Here is a 14715-nt window from a genome sequence, read left to right as displayed (position 1 = left end):
GGTGCAGATGGTTTTGGCTCTGAGGCCGACTTCTTGGATGTCAAAGTCGACCGGTGTTTCAATGCCAAAGTTTTCACATCCGAGAGTCTGTTGAAGTCCGAAGGAGTTGGCTTCTGGTTGGTGACATGTAGCATATGCTGTGTTTCTGCCACTGAGCCTAGGCTGGGCGTATCTGAAACAGCTGGTTGGTGCCACCAATGGGTGAAGGCTGTAGTGGCCAAACACTAGTGTTTCGTCAATCAGGGTAGGCTGGTGTCTCTTTGTAGGACACGCTGTGTTCGGGATGGGGAGAACAACAACAATACTCATGGGTTGCTCGGGAGGGATATCTTACATCCCCGTGTTGGAACCGGAGCTGTCTTCAGGAGAGAAAGTGCCTTTTGTCAGCTCCAGATGGATGGGCCTTTACCTCCTGTTCTGATTCTTTTGAGCCAAAGAGATCTGGTGTTTCCTTGCCACTGCATCGAGACATCTCTAAGTGGCAAGCTCTTTGATCTCTAAGCCTTTTCTTTGAACGGAAAGACCTGCAGGCCTCACAGATTGCTTCCTTGTGCTCGGGAGAAAGACACAAGTTAAACACCTAATGGAGATCGGTGCATGGAAACTTGGCATGGCAACAAGGACATTCCATTTGACCTGACATCTCTTGTAGCGAACGGCGAAGAGGAATCCCGCCTCCTAAGGCAAAGGTCCAACAGGCCTGCAGCAGACCTGAGTCACCAGGATGAATTTAACGACGAAGCAGTCAACTACCTTAAAGAGAAAGATCAGCGATCTAAACAATACTGACGGTGTTTAGGAATGTAACCGGCGAGGGCGTTGAAGTGGAGAACAGGAGCACCCGTCCAAACCCAATGAGGGAGAAAACAATCAAACTATGGGATTGATGCCCATGAGCATTCCCAGCAAGACGACTCTAATACTTTCTTCGAAGAAAAACAACGTGTACACTGCCAAGCCTGACACTAGATGGCGGGATTATGCTGAACATGGGTATCTACAGCCACACATGCCTCATACATAGATCTACTACTCAGTCTCTGAGAAGCGCAGGAATAGATTCATTACTCAAACCCATTATTAAATATGGGAACAGAGTCCATACTCTAGCACTGAAAACTACGGGAACAGAGTCACTACTGTGCTTCTTTTATCACGTATGGGCAGAGATTTACTGCAACACAAGCACTCTTTAGTGCACCACTGAGCTTCACACAAGCACTCTTTAGTGCAACAATGAGCTTCACTGCAACTGCAGGAATTATAGATTATAGTGTGTTGATATAAAAATATATTAAAAATGAGAAGAATTAGGCAAAGGTTAAATAATTACAGAACAAAGAAAATAAAACATAAATGTATTCTGGAAAAAGGGGAAGACAATACAAATATGATATAAATCATTCTTCACTGATGCAAGATATTTCAAACTATATTTAAGGCAGTGCCGAAACGATGTGCTTCGGCTACTCCCAGATTGCTACACTCGCTAACAGGGGACGACTTGGCACAGATTTGCATAATCCGATTGGCATCTTAGGTGGCTGATTAGGGTGAAAATTACACTCATGAAAAATCAGAAAGCCGTTTTCTAAATCGTAAAGTGTTTTTCCTCTCGTCAAGCCCAGTATATTTTGTGAGAATAAAATAGTGCTTTTATTTAAAATCCGATTTGCACACGGGTGAGATTATTAGTGCTAATTCAAACTCAAAGCATGGTACAAACTGTAATAAAATACATTCAAAACTATTACATGATATATGATAAGTTCTGCTGTAGGTCACTTGTCTTCATGTAAAGAAAAGACCTCAAGACTCTGATTATTCATGTTTATTTCAAAATAAGTCTCTTCCATCACACAGTTACTATTATTTAGTAAAGGCAAAGGCTGCTACAGAATGTAGTGCATGAAGGCTGGCCCATCCTGTGGGAATTCTCCAGTGCCACAGAGGATAAGATTTATGAGATAAACTCTCCTACACTCTGTGCAGTGAACAGGACTCACTTTCGTCTATTTTACGTTAATTTAAAAATTCAACATTTGAGCAAATCTTTGCTCACACTGAGTGCTTCAAAAATGCCTTCTTGTGTGCTATATGGTGATAGAGTATTTGAGTAAAGCTCTTCTCACACTCCATGCATTGATAAGGCCTCAGGCATGTGTGTATTCTTTGATGACTGACAAGAGCTGGTTTTACAGTAGAGTTCTTTTCACGCTTTGTGCAATGAAATGGCCACAGTTATATACATCCTTTCATGATTCCGAAGCTGTGACCCATAATCAAAAACATTTGTCATACTCAGCTCTGTGAAACGATATTGTGTATTCTTTGATGCTGTTGGAGATGTTGCTTACGAGTAAATCTTTTCTCGCACTCGCTGCAGTGAAAGGGCCTCATTTCTGCATGTGTTCTTTGGTGATACAGAAGGTGTGACTTCTGTGTAAAGCTTTTCTCACAATCAGGGCAGTGATAAGGCCTCACTCCTGAGTGTGTTCTTTGATGAACCAAAAGAACAGCCTTTCGAGAGAAGCTCTTTTCACAATCTGTGCAATGAAAGGGCTTAATTTCTGTGTGTGTCCTTTCGTGGTACAGAAGATTTGACTTTTGTGTAAAACTTCTGTCACAATCAGTGCAGTGATAAGGCCTCTCTCCCGTGTGTGTTCTTTGATGATTCAAAAGAACGAACTTTCGAGAGAAGCTCTTTTCACAATGCGTGCAATGAAAGGGCTTTATTTCTGTGTGTGTCCTTTCGTGGTACAGAAGATTTGACTTTTGTGTAAAACTTTTGTCGCAATCAGTGCATTGATAAGGCCTCACTCCCGTGTGTATTCTTTGATGAATCAAAAGAGTGGACTTTCGAATGAAGCTCTTCTCACACTCCGTGCAGTGAAAGGGCCTCTCTTCCATGTGTATTCTCTGGTGCTGCAGAAGATGTTGCTTACGAGTAAATCTTTTCTCACACTTGCTGCAGTGAAAGGGCCGTAGTTCAGTGTGTGTTCTTTGGTGATATATAAGATTTGACTTTTTCACAAAGCTTTTCTCACAGTCGGTGCAGTGATAAGGTTTCACTCTTGCGTGTATTTTTTGATGTATCAGAAGGGTGGACTTCTGAGTGAAACTCATCTCACACTTCGTGCACTGGAAGGGCTTCACTCCAGCATGCGATTTCTGGTGCACAGTAAGAGCGGTCTTTTGATTCAAGCTCTTCTCACATTTGGTGCAGGGATACTGTCTCAATCCAGTGTGAATCCTTTGATGCTTTGCCAGAAGTGCCTTACTGATAAATCTCTTCTCACACTGAGTGCAGGCAAAGGTTCCTTTCAACTTGTGGGTTTGCTGGCATTTTTTTGAGGTGAACTTGTGAGTTGAATTCTTCTTGGGCTCGAGGCATGTACAGGACTCTTTCGCATTCATTATGCCTACCTCTGATTGGTATGCTAGAGAATGAAACAGGAATGCAAGAGTATACCTTAGAAATGGTTTAAAACAGAAATAAGCATAGAGTTCTGACAATACATGTCAAAGGGTCACGGTCTCATTGCATGAAGATGTTAGATGTTTTAAAACACTTTCTGTTAATACACAAATATCGACAGTCCCCTAACATGAAGTGCTGTCACTTAGCCCAGTAATGAGAAATTACCCAGACTTCATTGTTGGACAGGAAGAACTTACTTACGGGTAACGCTTCTTCTGGTAGAGACTCTAACTGCAGATTCTTCAACTTAGAATATCCCCTAGGGCATCAGAGTGGATATGGAAAATCTAGAGCAGTATCGCAGAGTGTCAGTAGATTCCATTGAGCGACTGTATAAATGTTGTCCACGTCGGAAGTGATGTGCGTGGTGAGGCATTACCCCGGTGTGCTGACATCAGTTTCTTTTGTGAATATTTCGGTGTCAAAACCGCAGAGCATGGCTGAATGATGTGTGACCATTGTGCAGAATCTAACACTATTGTTAGTTTGAAGAGTCCCTTTTACAAATCAGGGAAGATGGGACAGTTGGCGAGGAATCTGCGTTTAGATAGTCTTTACCGGAAAAAGTGTTACCAAAGTAAGGAATTTGTTCTTCTGATAGAGATTTCAAGCCTTAGACTACAAAACCAAGCAATACCTTCCATGGGGCAGTCTGCAGACTGGTTTAAACCAGCCTATCCTGGAGCACCAAATGGGCAAAATGGCTGTGATGATGGGCTCGATTGTCCAGGCAGTAGTGCTTCGTGAGCGTGTGGAGTGACACCCAGGTAGCAGCTTCTCAGATGTCCAGGAAAAATACCCCTCAAGCTAACGCAGTAGTATAGGCCATGGTGGAATGGGCCCACAAGCCCTCAGGAGGCTACTTCTTAGCTAGTGCATAGCAGATCTTGATACAAAGTACAATTAATGGAGAGATGATTCTCCTCTGCGCAGCCCTGTCTTTTTACGCTGCCTTGAAACGGATAAAGAATCGTCAATACAGTTGTCCTAGGTAAGATCAGTGTAAAAGGATCACACTCTTTTCGAATCCAGACTATGAAACCTCTCCTTTTTCTTAGAAGGATGAGGTGAAGCTAAATACATGGACAGCAAGACGTTTTGACCTATGTGGTAAGGGTCAGGAACAAGCTCTTTTTGGTTCCAGACAATGAAGCCTCTCCTTTTTCTTAGAAGGAAGGGGTGGAGCTCAGAACGTGGACCGCGAGGTGTTTTGATCAGTGGGGAAAGGGTCACCACCTTTGGTGGAGAAGAGGCATAAGTCTGAAGAACCAGTTTGCCCGAGTAGAAGCTGGTATATGGAGGAATAACTGAAAGAGCTTGAAACTCACTGACCCTCCTGGTTAATGTAATGGCCGCTAAGAATACGGTTTTAAGAGTCAGACGTCTTAGAGGGCAGCTGTGAAGGGGCTCAAATGTGGAACCCATAAGGTCAGAACCAAATTAAGATCCCATTGGGGCATGACGAAAAGGGTACGAAGGAACAAATGTTGAAAGCCCTTGAGAAAATGTGTCACAACCAGTGACTTGGGTTGTTCTGGCAACCACAGAATGGCAGAGATGGCCAGAAGATAATCTTCAACATTGCCCAAGCCAAGGTCGTGCCGGGCTGACAGCACAAATACAGGACCTTTAACAAGGAGGCAGAAAGTGGATTTACATGCTAGAAGGAGCACCAAGTCACAAATTTGTCCCAATAGCAGGTGTAACAGTTTTTGTTGGGGGCGTCTGGCTGCCAAGATGACATCACAAATCATGGGAGTAGGATTAAAATCATTTAACTTTGATGCAACATCTCCACACATAAGGTGGGGCGTGTGCAGAACCTGCTCTGTTGCTGCGACAGGAGGTCCTCCAGAAGGGGTAGTCTGATCAGAGGACAGATGCTCAAGAGTTTGGAACACCAAAGTGTGTGCCCAGTGTGAAGCTACCAGGATGACTTGGGCGCGGTCGGTCCTTATCTTCGTGATAACTCGGGACAGGAGTGGTATCGGCATACAGGAGACCCAGGTTTCAGTATAAGCGGAATGCATCTCTGAGTTGGAGCCAATTCAGAAACTCCAAAGCACAGAAGTGCTGACATTGCGCGCTCTTGGAAGAGACCTTTGTGCCACTTCAGCAGGTATGTGTCATTCACGTGCCACAAGTCATCAACGACTGAGTTCTTCCGCCCTGGAGCTCAGAGATCCCGCCAGGTGCACAGTAAGATGTCCTGGTGCATCGGCCCAGTCCAGAGGAGAAGAACCTCCTGGCTCGGGGACCACGACTAGACCCAGTCCTGAATGCAGCAGTTACCACATGGCAGTAGTGTTGTCAATATGTGTAGCAGCCTTCCTCCCATTCATCAAGGGAAGGCTGATGGATCCCTGGTCCCTGTGTCAGGAGGCGGCTCTCCTCTGGACTGGGCTGATGCACCAGGACATCTTCCTGGTCGTGCAGCCTTCCTTCCCTTGATGGATGGGAGGAAGGCTTCTATACGTATTATTGACAACACTACCGCTGTGTGGTAACTGCTGCATTCAGGACTGGGTCTGGTCGTGGTCCCCGAGTCAGGAGGTTCTCCTCCTCTGGACTGGGCTGAAGCACCAGGACATCTTCCTGGTCGTGCAGCCTTCCTTCCCTTGATGGATGGGAGGAAGGTCTTTAACGCCATGTGAACTGCTTGCACCTCCAGATGATTTAAGTGGAGCATCTTCTCCGCCGAAGGCCAGAGTCCTCTAATCTCCACCTCCTCAAAGTGCCCCCACCCCACCCCAGCAGCAATGCACTGATCATTGAAGATTGGACATCCCCGTGAAACCTCGATCTCAGCTAGGCATTGGGACAGAGTGTCACTGTTGAGGCCACAGTGCTGTATACTAAATCTGTGGTGTCCAGTCCGCACCGAATGTGGAACTTGCTGTGTCCTGGCCATCTAACAATGCCTTGTTCGAGATGGCCTGAACCTCTTTGGGAAGCATGGGCAGAAGCTGCGCAGTCGAGTCCCACATGAGTGTATCCGTCCAAGAGACATGCAGTGTTCACCAACTACAATGCCATGCTGGTGTAAGAAAAGATTCTCTTTCCAAAGGTGTACAGCGTATTGGATTTCCTTCCCAGTGGTGTGCTAGGTAATGCACCCAGGTTAGTTCGGACGTCAAGGCCTACACCACTAGTCTCTCAGGAGAGAGATTCTGGAAGAGGCAACTGCTTGGGTGAGTTTGCTCTCAAGGCCTACACCACTAGTCTCTCGGGAGAGGGATGCTAAGAGAGGCAATCATCCTGTGCATGAGACCCCCCTGCAGGGTAAAGCCAAGGCCCCCAGAAGAAAATCAGTGAGGCCTTCATCACAGGGGAGCATGGGCTTTGCAGAGCTTGCCCCCCCTCCTCCCGATGGAGCACCATAGTCAAGATGTTGAGCTTGACCTTGACGTAGGGTAGCTGTAGGTCAAGAACCACTGTTCCCCTTCACATATTACAACATTTACAGATGCTTCTCTCTCCATGGTAGGGCCCAAAGAAGAAACCAAGCCAGAGTCTGAGGAGGTGGCCAGACCGCAGAAGCGCCCAGCTCCTTGTATCAGTTTTTCTTCTGGTAGGAATTATCTTCCAGGAAGCCATGGCCCTTTTCAATATTACCCCCTTCTCGGAAGGTTTATCAGTCAGCAGCGGAAAGTCGGAGGGGTGAGGCTGGGAGTCTTAGTCATAGAGGAGGGTAGGTTCCTCTTCTAGTAATGACAACGGTGTCAAGGGAAGTGGGAGAACCAAAGGTATTGGTGGAGTGTCTGCATCAGTCCGGCTCCAGCGGGCCTGGCAGGCATTGAGGACCTGCTGACAGTAACCCAGCAGGGGTACCTCTCGCATCCTTGGGGCCCAAAGGAATTCCAGAGGAAGCAGTTGGCCCGAAGATGGAGACTCTTTTGAGATAGGCAGGGGTCACTCCAGCTCCTGGGAACTCTGAGAAGGTTGCAGTCTTCACAGGTGGACTGCGGGAGTGGGGAGTAGAAGCACAGCGCTTGCTGGGGGTAACTGAAGAGTGCTTAGACTTCTCCTTCATGTGCTTCTTTGACTTAACAGACTTCGATAACGGAGTAGGATAACAATCGTTTGCATGGCCTTCTTCTGCCACGCTGTCAAGAGCTTCATCGCCCACTTGCGAATTGCCTTCGGATACATCGACTTGCAGTTGGTGCAGGCCTTGGGGTCAGGGCTCAACCACAATTAGAGCAAGTGTGGGTCAGAGACAGATATCCATCTATAAAATTCCTCACACGGTTTGCTGAAGGACATATCGCTTACGCCTTTGGAGAAAAGCTCAAGACTCAACAAGAGGGCAAAAAAAGTGGTCAGAAAATGACTGCGGTTACTCTCCGGATTCATACTATTGGTGCGGAAAAAAGGATCTGAAGTAAGTGCCCGAGGTGGTGCCGACATAGTGCACGTCACTTACAATGTGAATGACACTGATGTGTGCAGAACCTCTCAACACCACTAACAGGCAGAGATACTGCTCAAGATTTTCCCAATCAGGCGTGACAGCGGGGAAGTATTCTAAGCTGAGTAATCAGGGTTAACAGTCTGTATCAGAAAAATGTGGTCAAGTTCCATGCTATTATCAGAGACTGCATGTGTTTAGAGGCACAACATTACCGGCAAAGCAGTCTAATAGCATTTGCAACGCACCCACCTCTCCCATAACGAGGTCCTCAGATTGCAGAAATGTTCCTGCTCAGCTCCTTCATCTCTCACTATTGGTCCTTCCCAGCCCCTCTCTGAAGAGAAATGAGTTACTGATCTGTAACTCCAGTTCTCCAGCGTTGGTAACTTTAATATATTTACCTGCTCAAATCACTCCCCGTCAGTCCAATGACCGGAGACTGATGTAAGCATTTGAAAATACGAAACATCCAATGCTAGAGATCTAATTTTCTAACACTATCTGCAAAACCAGGCCTGCTGATGTGCTGTACATTTCAGATCGTGGAATCTTTTTTTCTCTTTAATGTAGTGGTCTAAGAAATTTTCCCCAGTTGCAAACTGGTTCTGACCACTTAGTCCACTGGCATTTTTCTGCTTTTGATGACTTGGTTTTAGGAGCGTTACCGTGGATGAGTCTCACTGACTGTAAATTCACGATAATAGGGCTGAGCGTGCTTACCACCAGTGCCTGCCTTTTCAGATAAGGCTGTTGTGGTGCAGCTAGCTTAAGGGGCACCAGGCTGGTTCCAAGTGAACCGGTGTGCGCAAGTGTGTGCGACAACCACTGTGTGCCGCCCGGTAACTGCACCCATGCAGGCTGGTGCATAAGAGACTCTACAAGGATGGCTCTCTTAGTGGCTATTCATAGACAGGTCAACAGGGTTTACTGGAGAATCTGCAGTACTTCATGGCATTGTATGAATAGGTGAAATATGCCCTAAACTCCACCTAGGCCCACACAGTCCAATGAAATGTTAAACTGGGGTAAACCATACATGCAGAGCTTGATTTTGCAGTTTTCAACAACATACATCTACACCCTGGGGAATTCAGCAACTGTCCTGTTTCTCTGGCTCAACTCATAATCAGATTCCAAGCAATTTCCCCATCTCCCCCCCCTTTGCCTCCCTCCCCAAGCCTGGGCCAAGTTAATTACTCTGCTCCCCAGTAAAGGGGAGGGGGGTCCTTCGTGCCCTCAAAGGATCCCCCATGCAAGGAATCAATTATCTGTGATTGGCCCCGTTCCTGGGAGGGGAAAGAGGCATGGGAGAAATCTGCATCTGATAATTAGCTTGTCACACAGCAACTGGGCTGGGACAGGCCAAGCCAACTGAGCAACAAGGAAGCCCAGACCACTGGAGCCAACAGCATAGGAGGCCCTCGTCTTTGAACTTTTGGAGGGAAGAGTTGAGGCACTGATGTCAGCTAGGAATGGAGCTGGAGTTCTCAGAACACCTCTGTTCTGAAAAATCTTAAATGCACCATTTTGGATTGTCAGGACAGAACAGGAGGGGTTATGTGGCATCCTAGGATTGGCCAGGGATGCCTGGCATTGATAACTTTCCATCTCCTCTTTATGCCCCCTGTATAAGGCAGAGACAAGGAAGAAGATCCTGAACCGTGGTAGTGGTGACAGCAGAAGAATGGCGAACTGGAAAAAAAGAGCCACCTGATGCCCTGAAAGGTGGACTAAGGAAGTTGGCACCAGCTTCCCCCCAGGATGGGTCTTCTACTTGGCCAGTGGCACTGGCCCCATTATGCCGTAAGCCCCCCAGACAGGGAAGACCTTTGGCACGGGAGTCAGTAAATTCAGCTCCCTCAAGAGTGCCTTTTGAAACTGCCCCTGGTGGCCAGCCTTGGCAACCGGTAGCAGAACGAGCCAAAGATCTTCCAAATCGGCCTATGTGGGCCAGAGTTCTGCCAAAATGAAAATTTGACCTTTAAAGTTCAGAGAAGCAAGTGTGTGGCACGGTGCCATATCCTGAGATACTACCCCTGGGGTGGGCGAGGGCCCAGCACAGAATTAATTCACTAATTGCCTTGGGAGCAGGCATGTGTGGGCCCTTTCCCCCATCTCTAGTTTGTCCCCAGAGGCCCCAGGTGCAGAGGGAATACAATTGGACCATTACCGGCCGTGCAAAAAGCAAAACTGTTGTGCTGCCTGTCCCAGAGCCAATGTCTGGCAGGCAGGCCAAACCATGGCGAATTGATTGCTCCTCGCCCACTCCTCGCATGGGGAGAGTAATATGCCCGGCTCCAGATGCGCAGGAGTGGGAGGATACAGTTGCTCACACTGTGGGGAGCACACCGCTGCCAGCTCCTGCATGTAGTCAGGAGGACTGCACATGCAAGTGAGAAGCTGGCTGGGGTTGCGTGGGACCTTAGGGCCCCCACGTGCGGCTGCAGGTGGGACCAGGGCCTCCAAAAGCATTGTTACGCAACGCAAGACCGCAGAAGAAAGCGGCAGGAATTGTTCATAAAACATCCAAAAACTCCAGCATGGAGCATTCCTTACTGTCATGGAAGTTACCTATTTGCACATTTTACTTCTTTGTGGGGCCCAAGGAGGGGCAGGGGCAGTACCACGGTTCATCCAGCGCATTGTGAGGGGCTGTGGGGAGTTGCAGCAGCCCCCAAAGAATGATTCATGTACAATTAACACCATGTAGGTTGGGGAATTGTATCTCTGACCTGGGCAGCAGCTTTCATTTGTTTTAAACACTCTTTGGGTCTTGAGGTTTTGCTCACAGGCTCTGAAGTGTGGGGACCTATTGTGGTTGGTCTTAAGGATGCATTATGTTGCCTGAAAACTTTAATCAAAGACTCAAATTGACTTGAACTGCTTAATGTAAAGTACTTTATTACAATGATTATTCATGAACACTGAAATGCCTAGAATTATTATGAATAGATTTGAATGTGATTATTGATTTCATTGGCTTTAATGTTTAACTTTGACATATGGCTACTGATGTTAAGGTGGAACCCTGACAAAGACAATAGGTCTGCCTATTATATTGATTCCTTGATAAAGGCTGCCTTATTTAAGATGGCCCCCCTTATTGTGATGTTGCATCTGGTACAAGTGCTGGGAGGAAAGGGGGTGGGAGTGAGTGGGGGGTGCTTTTAGGGTTCAGGACTCGTACCAGGCATTAACTTATTTAGTGATGTTGTTGTGTGCCAGCACATTGGGATTGCTAGCCCACACCACTCCCCGAGTAGGCCTTGGACTCCTCAACTTCACTACCCTGAGGGGGTCACGTGCTAGAATGGGGTACTTCGATCCCAGAAAAGAAACAATTGTGGACCTATTACTTGTGAAGTACCCACAGCCACCACAACCAATAACCCAATTTCTCACACCACCTTATTTCAAATCTCCTGGCCTTCTATAGTTTTTTTGGGTATTTAAAGTCAAGCACAATAATTCACGAAATTTTCCACTAACGGAAATGAGATGCTCTAAGTGCAATACTTCTCTTCTCGCATCCATGCACTTCAGAACTTGAAACACCTCTCCTGACAGTCTGGGAGTACTCTGAGTCCATTGCGAGGGGTAGGAAAGCACTACAGAATAGTAACAATGCAGATGAATATTATGTATAAATGTATTTTAGCTACAGATGTGTACAGTATTTAATAATTTTTAGCCTTGTAATATAGAGTTGAGGGAGAATGCCTTGGACTGGCCATTTCCTCATTGACATATCCAGCTGTCTGAGCACCATCCCAAACTACCAGAAGACTGTCACCGGTAGCCTTTCCGCCAGGGTTTAAGTGGCCGGGCTACCGCCGCGGACACCCTGGCAGAAAGCCGACTTGTGATACCACCAGCAGTCTTCAGTGGACAGCGGAGTCGGAGATGCTGATCTCTGGCCCGGCTGTCCAACCATCCTGGCGGTACAAGCGCAGATGTGGCGGTCGGCAGAGGCCAACCCGCCACACTTATAATGTGGCGGTCTTCACCGTCGACGGTGAGCTCGCCACCGTGGCCCTGGCGGTCTTTGAACCGAAATGGTCATAATGAGGGCCCAAGTGGATGAAGTGCTCTCTCTGCCACGGTTTCTGGCCTAGGGAAGTTAACAGGTTATGAAATTGGTTTAAAAGGAAAGGAGAGATGGCCTTCAGAAGAAGTTTGGGATTTGTCTGCAAACATTCTTCATCTTGATAAACCTGGAAATAAGGTTCTTTTATGGTAAGAGCATGACGTTCACTAACTCCTCCAAGGGCGGTGATAGCTCCCAGAAAAGTAAGCTTCCAAGAGAGGAACTGTAGTGGGAAATTATGCAACGGTTCAAGAGGTGTGCCCATCAACCATATAGGAACTGCTGTTACATTCCAAAAGGGTACTGGTGGTGCATGTGATAGAATTAATTTGTTCGGGTGTGGTCTGGCCACGAGCGAAGATGGCCGCCTAGGAGCCAGGCTCTGCCGACGGCTGGCCGTGGAACGGGGGCGGCGGCGCCGGGGGTGTGCTGGGGGCCTCCCCCGGCCAGCAGTAGGTTAGCGGAAGGCGGGGCGCAGCAGATTGGAGGAGTGCGAGCGGTGTGCTGCCTATGGGGAGAGAGCGTGCTCCTCCTCTACGCGACCACTAAAGATGGCGTTGAGGCCTGCGGCAAAAAGTTAAGCCGCGGCCTCAAGTTGCGGCTGGCCCCGGGGCGACGGCCCTCGGAGCGTGGTGAGAGCCACCCCACCCCGACCAACAACAGACCGGCCGCGGGAGAAGCGACGGGGACTGGCGGTGCGGGGATGGCGCGCCACCCACCTCCCCCCCTCCCTATACGTGACCAAGGAGGAGAGCGCTGAGGCCTGCGGGAGAGGGCTGAGCCACGGCCTCGACCTGCAGCCAGAACAGGCCCCCCCCGACCAGCATCGAGCCAACGCCAAGGACTGCCAGCATGGAGGCGACTCGCGGCACGGGTGAGTGGCGCCCCCCCCCTTCCTCCGAATACATTGGGAACGCGATGAGGAACGCTGGGGCCTGCGTGGGGAGGCCGAACCGCGGCCTCAAGTCCTGACTGGGCCCGGACCGGGGACTACATCTCCCTTCTCTGACCTCCGGGAGAGGCGGAAGCCTGGAGGCTCCCTCCACTTGTTTGGCCACGGAAGCAAAGGGGCAGAAAACAAGGGAAATGAACCAGACCCAGCCCACACCAACCACTCGTGAGACCCCTAGACAGACGGGGGACGGGTGGCGCACGCCGCCCCACAAGTACGGACGGAGAGGGGAAGGATATACTACACTGCACGGGCTCTACAGCAGTGGCGAGACGCTCCGCAGCTGCCCTCCTACAGGGACACCTGGCCTCTCATCCGCACCCTCACTGCCGCCGAGGCTGACGACAAAAGGGACAACCATAGCCCAAGCATCCAGGAGCACAGGCATAAGAGGTGAGCTCCTTTCCTCCTCACGCGGTTGGCGACGAGATATACCTCTCTCAACGGCCATCGTGACAGGACCTAGACGGTGCGGGGGAGACGGGGACGACTCTCCACATCTACAGCAAACGCCCACCTGGTTTCTCCACCGCACTGATTCCCTACCTCCCCTGGTCAGATGAGGGAGTGCCTGTGCCTGAACCTATGCTTGGATGCCCAGTACCTTGATCCTTGATATACTGCGGCAAACGTCAGCCACGTCGCAGCCAGACACCTCTTCGACCCCAACCTGAATGGGGGAGGCCTGCAATGCCTAGAGGCAAGGTGACAGGAAAACCAACGGGTAAAACAGCTCAACAACTACTATTCTCTGAAGCCCTCCGCCAGCAGAAACACCCCCCAACAGAGGTCCCTCTGCCCCCCCTGCGCCAACGTGGCAGATGACATGCGAGGCGCGACAATGGACCGCATACTGCGGGAGATATCGGCGGTAGGCCGTAAATTGGAAGGTATGGACAACGCCATGGTGACGTTGACGGCGGAGACGAGATCCATGCGTTTGGACATAGCCGGCTTCCAATCGCAGATATCTGGACTCGACCAACGAGTGTCAACGGTAGAAACTCAAATGGCCTCCTGGACCGACAGAGACCTCGAACTCTTGCACCTCCGTTGTAAGCTGACGGACTTGGAGGACAGGAACCGCAGGAACAATGTCCGTCTTCTTGGGTTTCCGGAGGGTGCCAAAGGCACAGACATACTCTCCTACCTGCAGGACATATTACCCAAGCTAACAGACATAACATTCGACCCCCCTCTGGAGTTCCAGAGGGAGCACAGGCTGGGCCCTAAGAGACAAGTTGGAAGCGACGCCCCCGTCCAATTATTGTCAGCATGTTAAGACATATGCAGGCCCGTCAGCTATTACAGGTGGCGCGAACACTAGGGCCGCTCCGGTTGGGTAGTCTGGAGATCCAGATATCGGCAGACTTTTCCAAGGAGACAACAGACCGGAGGAGAGCCTTCCTGTCCCTCCACGCCCAGCTCCGATGCCTGGATATGAAGTTTGGTTTATTCGAGCCGGCCAGGATTTGGATCACCAAAAATGGGGATTCACTGAACTTTTACAACCCGGAGGACCTGCAAGCCTTTCTAGAAAACCTGCAGGACCAAATGCAACGTCAAACCCAATCCATGGAAACAACTGCCCAGACCACCCAGCCGGCCCTCGGGAGCCAGCCGCTCGGCACCCGCATCTGAACCTGAAGTGCGTCCCACCATAGACCCCCAAACCAGGGGAAGAGATCTTGAGAGACTCGCAAAAAGCTACGACTACAGGGGACAAGTACTTCAAGCGGTGGCGATGCACATGCAGCTGTCGGACAGAGACAAATCCCGCT

General features: G+C 49.2%; 1 protein-coding gene across 3 annotated transcripts in view; it reads right to left on the bottom strand.

Moving 5' to 3' along the window:
• LOC138303508 (oocyte zinc finger protein XlCOF6-like) overlaps positions 1–14715 on the bottom strand; it is a 163208-nt gene that overhangs the window by 39453 nt on the left and 109040 nt on the right. The window contains exon 9 of one of the 3 annotated variants that reach the window (XM_069242689.1): positions 1817–3440. The exons of the other annotated variants lie outside the window; for them this stretch is intronic. Within the exon in view, the coding sequence (XP_069098790.1) occupies positions 2302–3440 (1139 nt within the window). The 3' untranslated portion in view covers positions 1817–2301. Of the gene's footprint in view, positions 1–1816; positions 3441–14715 lie in introns of those variants that run through there. 3 annotated transcript variants of the gene reach the window in all.

Source organism: Pleurodeles waltl, chromosome 7, assembly GCF_031143425.1.
Source record: "Pleurodeles waltl isolate 20211129_DDA chromosome 7, aPleWal1.hap1.20221129, whole genome shotgun sequence".
Classification (NCBI taxonomy): Eukaryota; Metazoa; Chordata; class Amphibia; order Caudata; family Salamandridae; genus Pleurodeles; species Pleurodeles waltl.
Note: the sequence above shows the minus strand (reverse complement) of the source record. Positions and strands in the feature narration are given on the sequence as shown.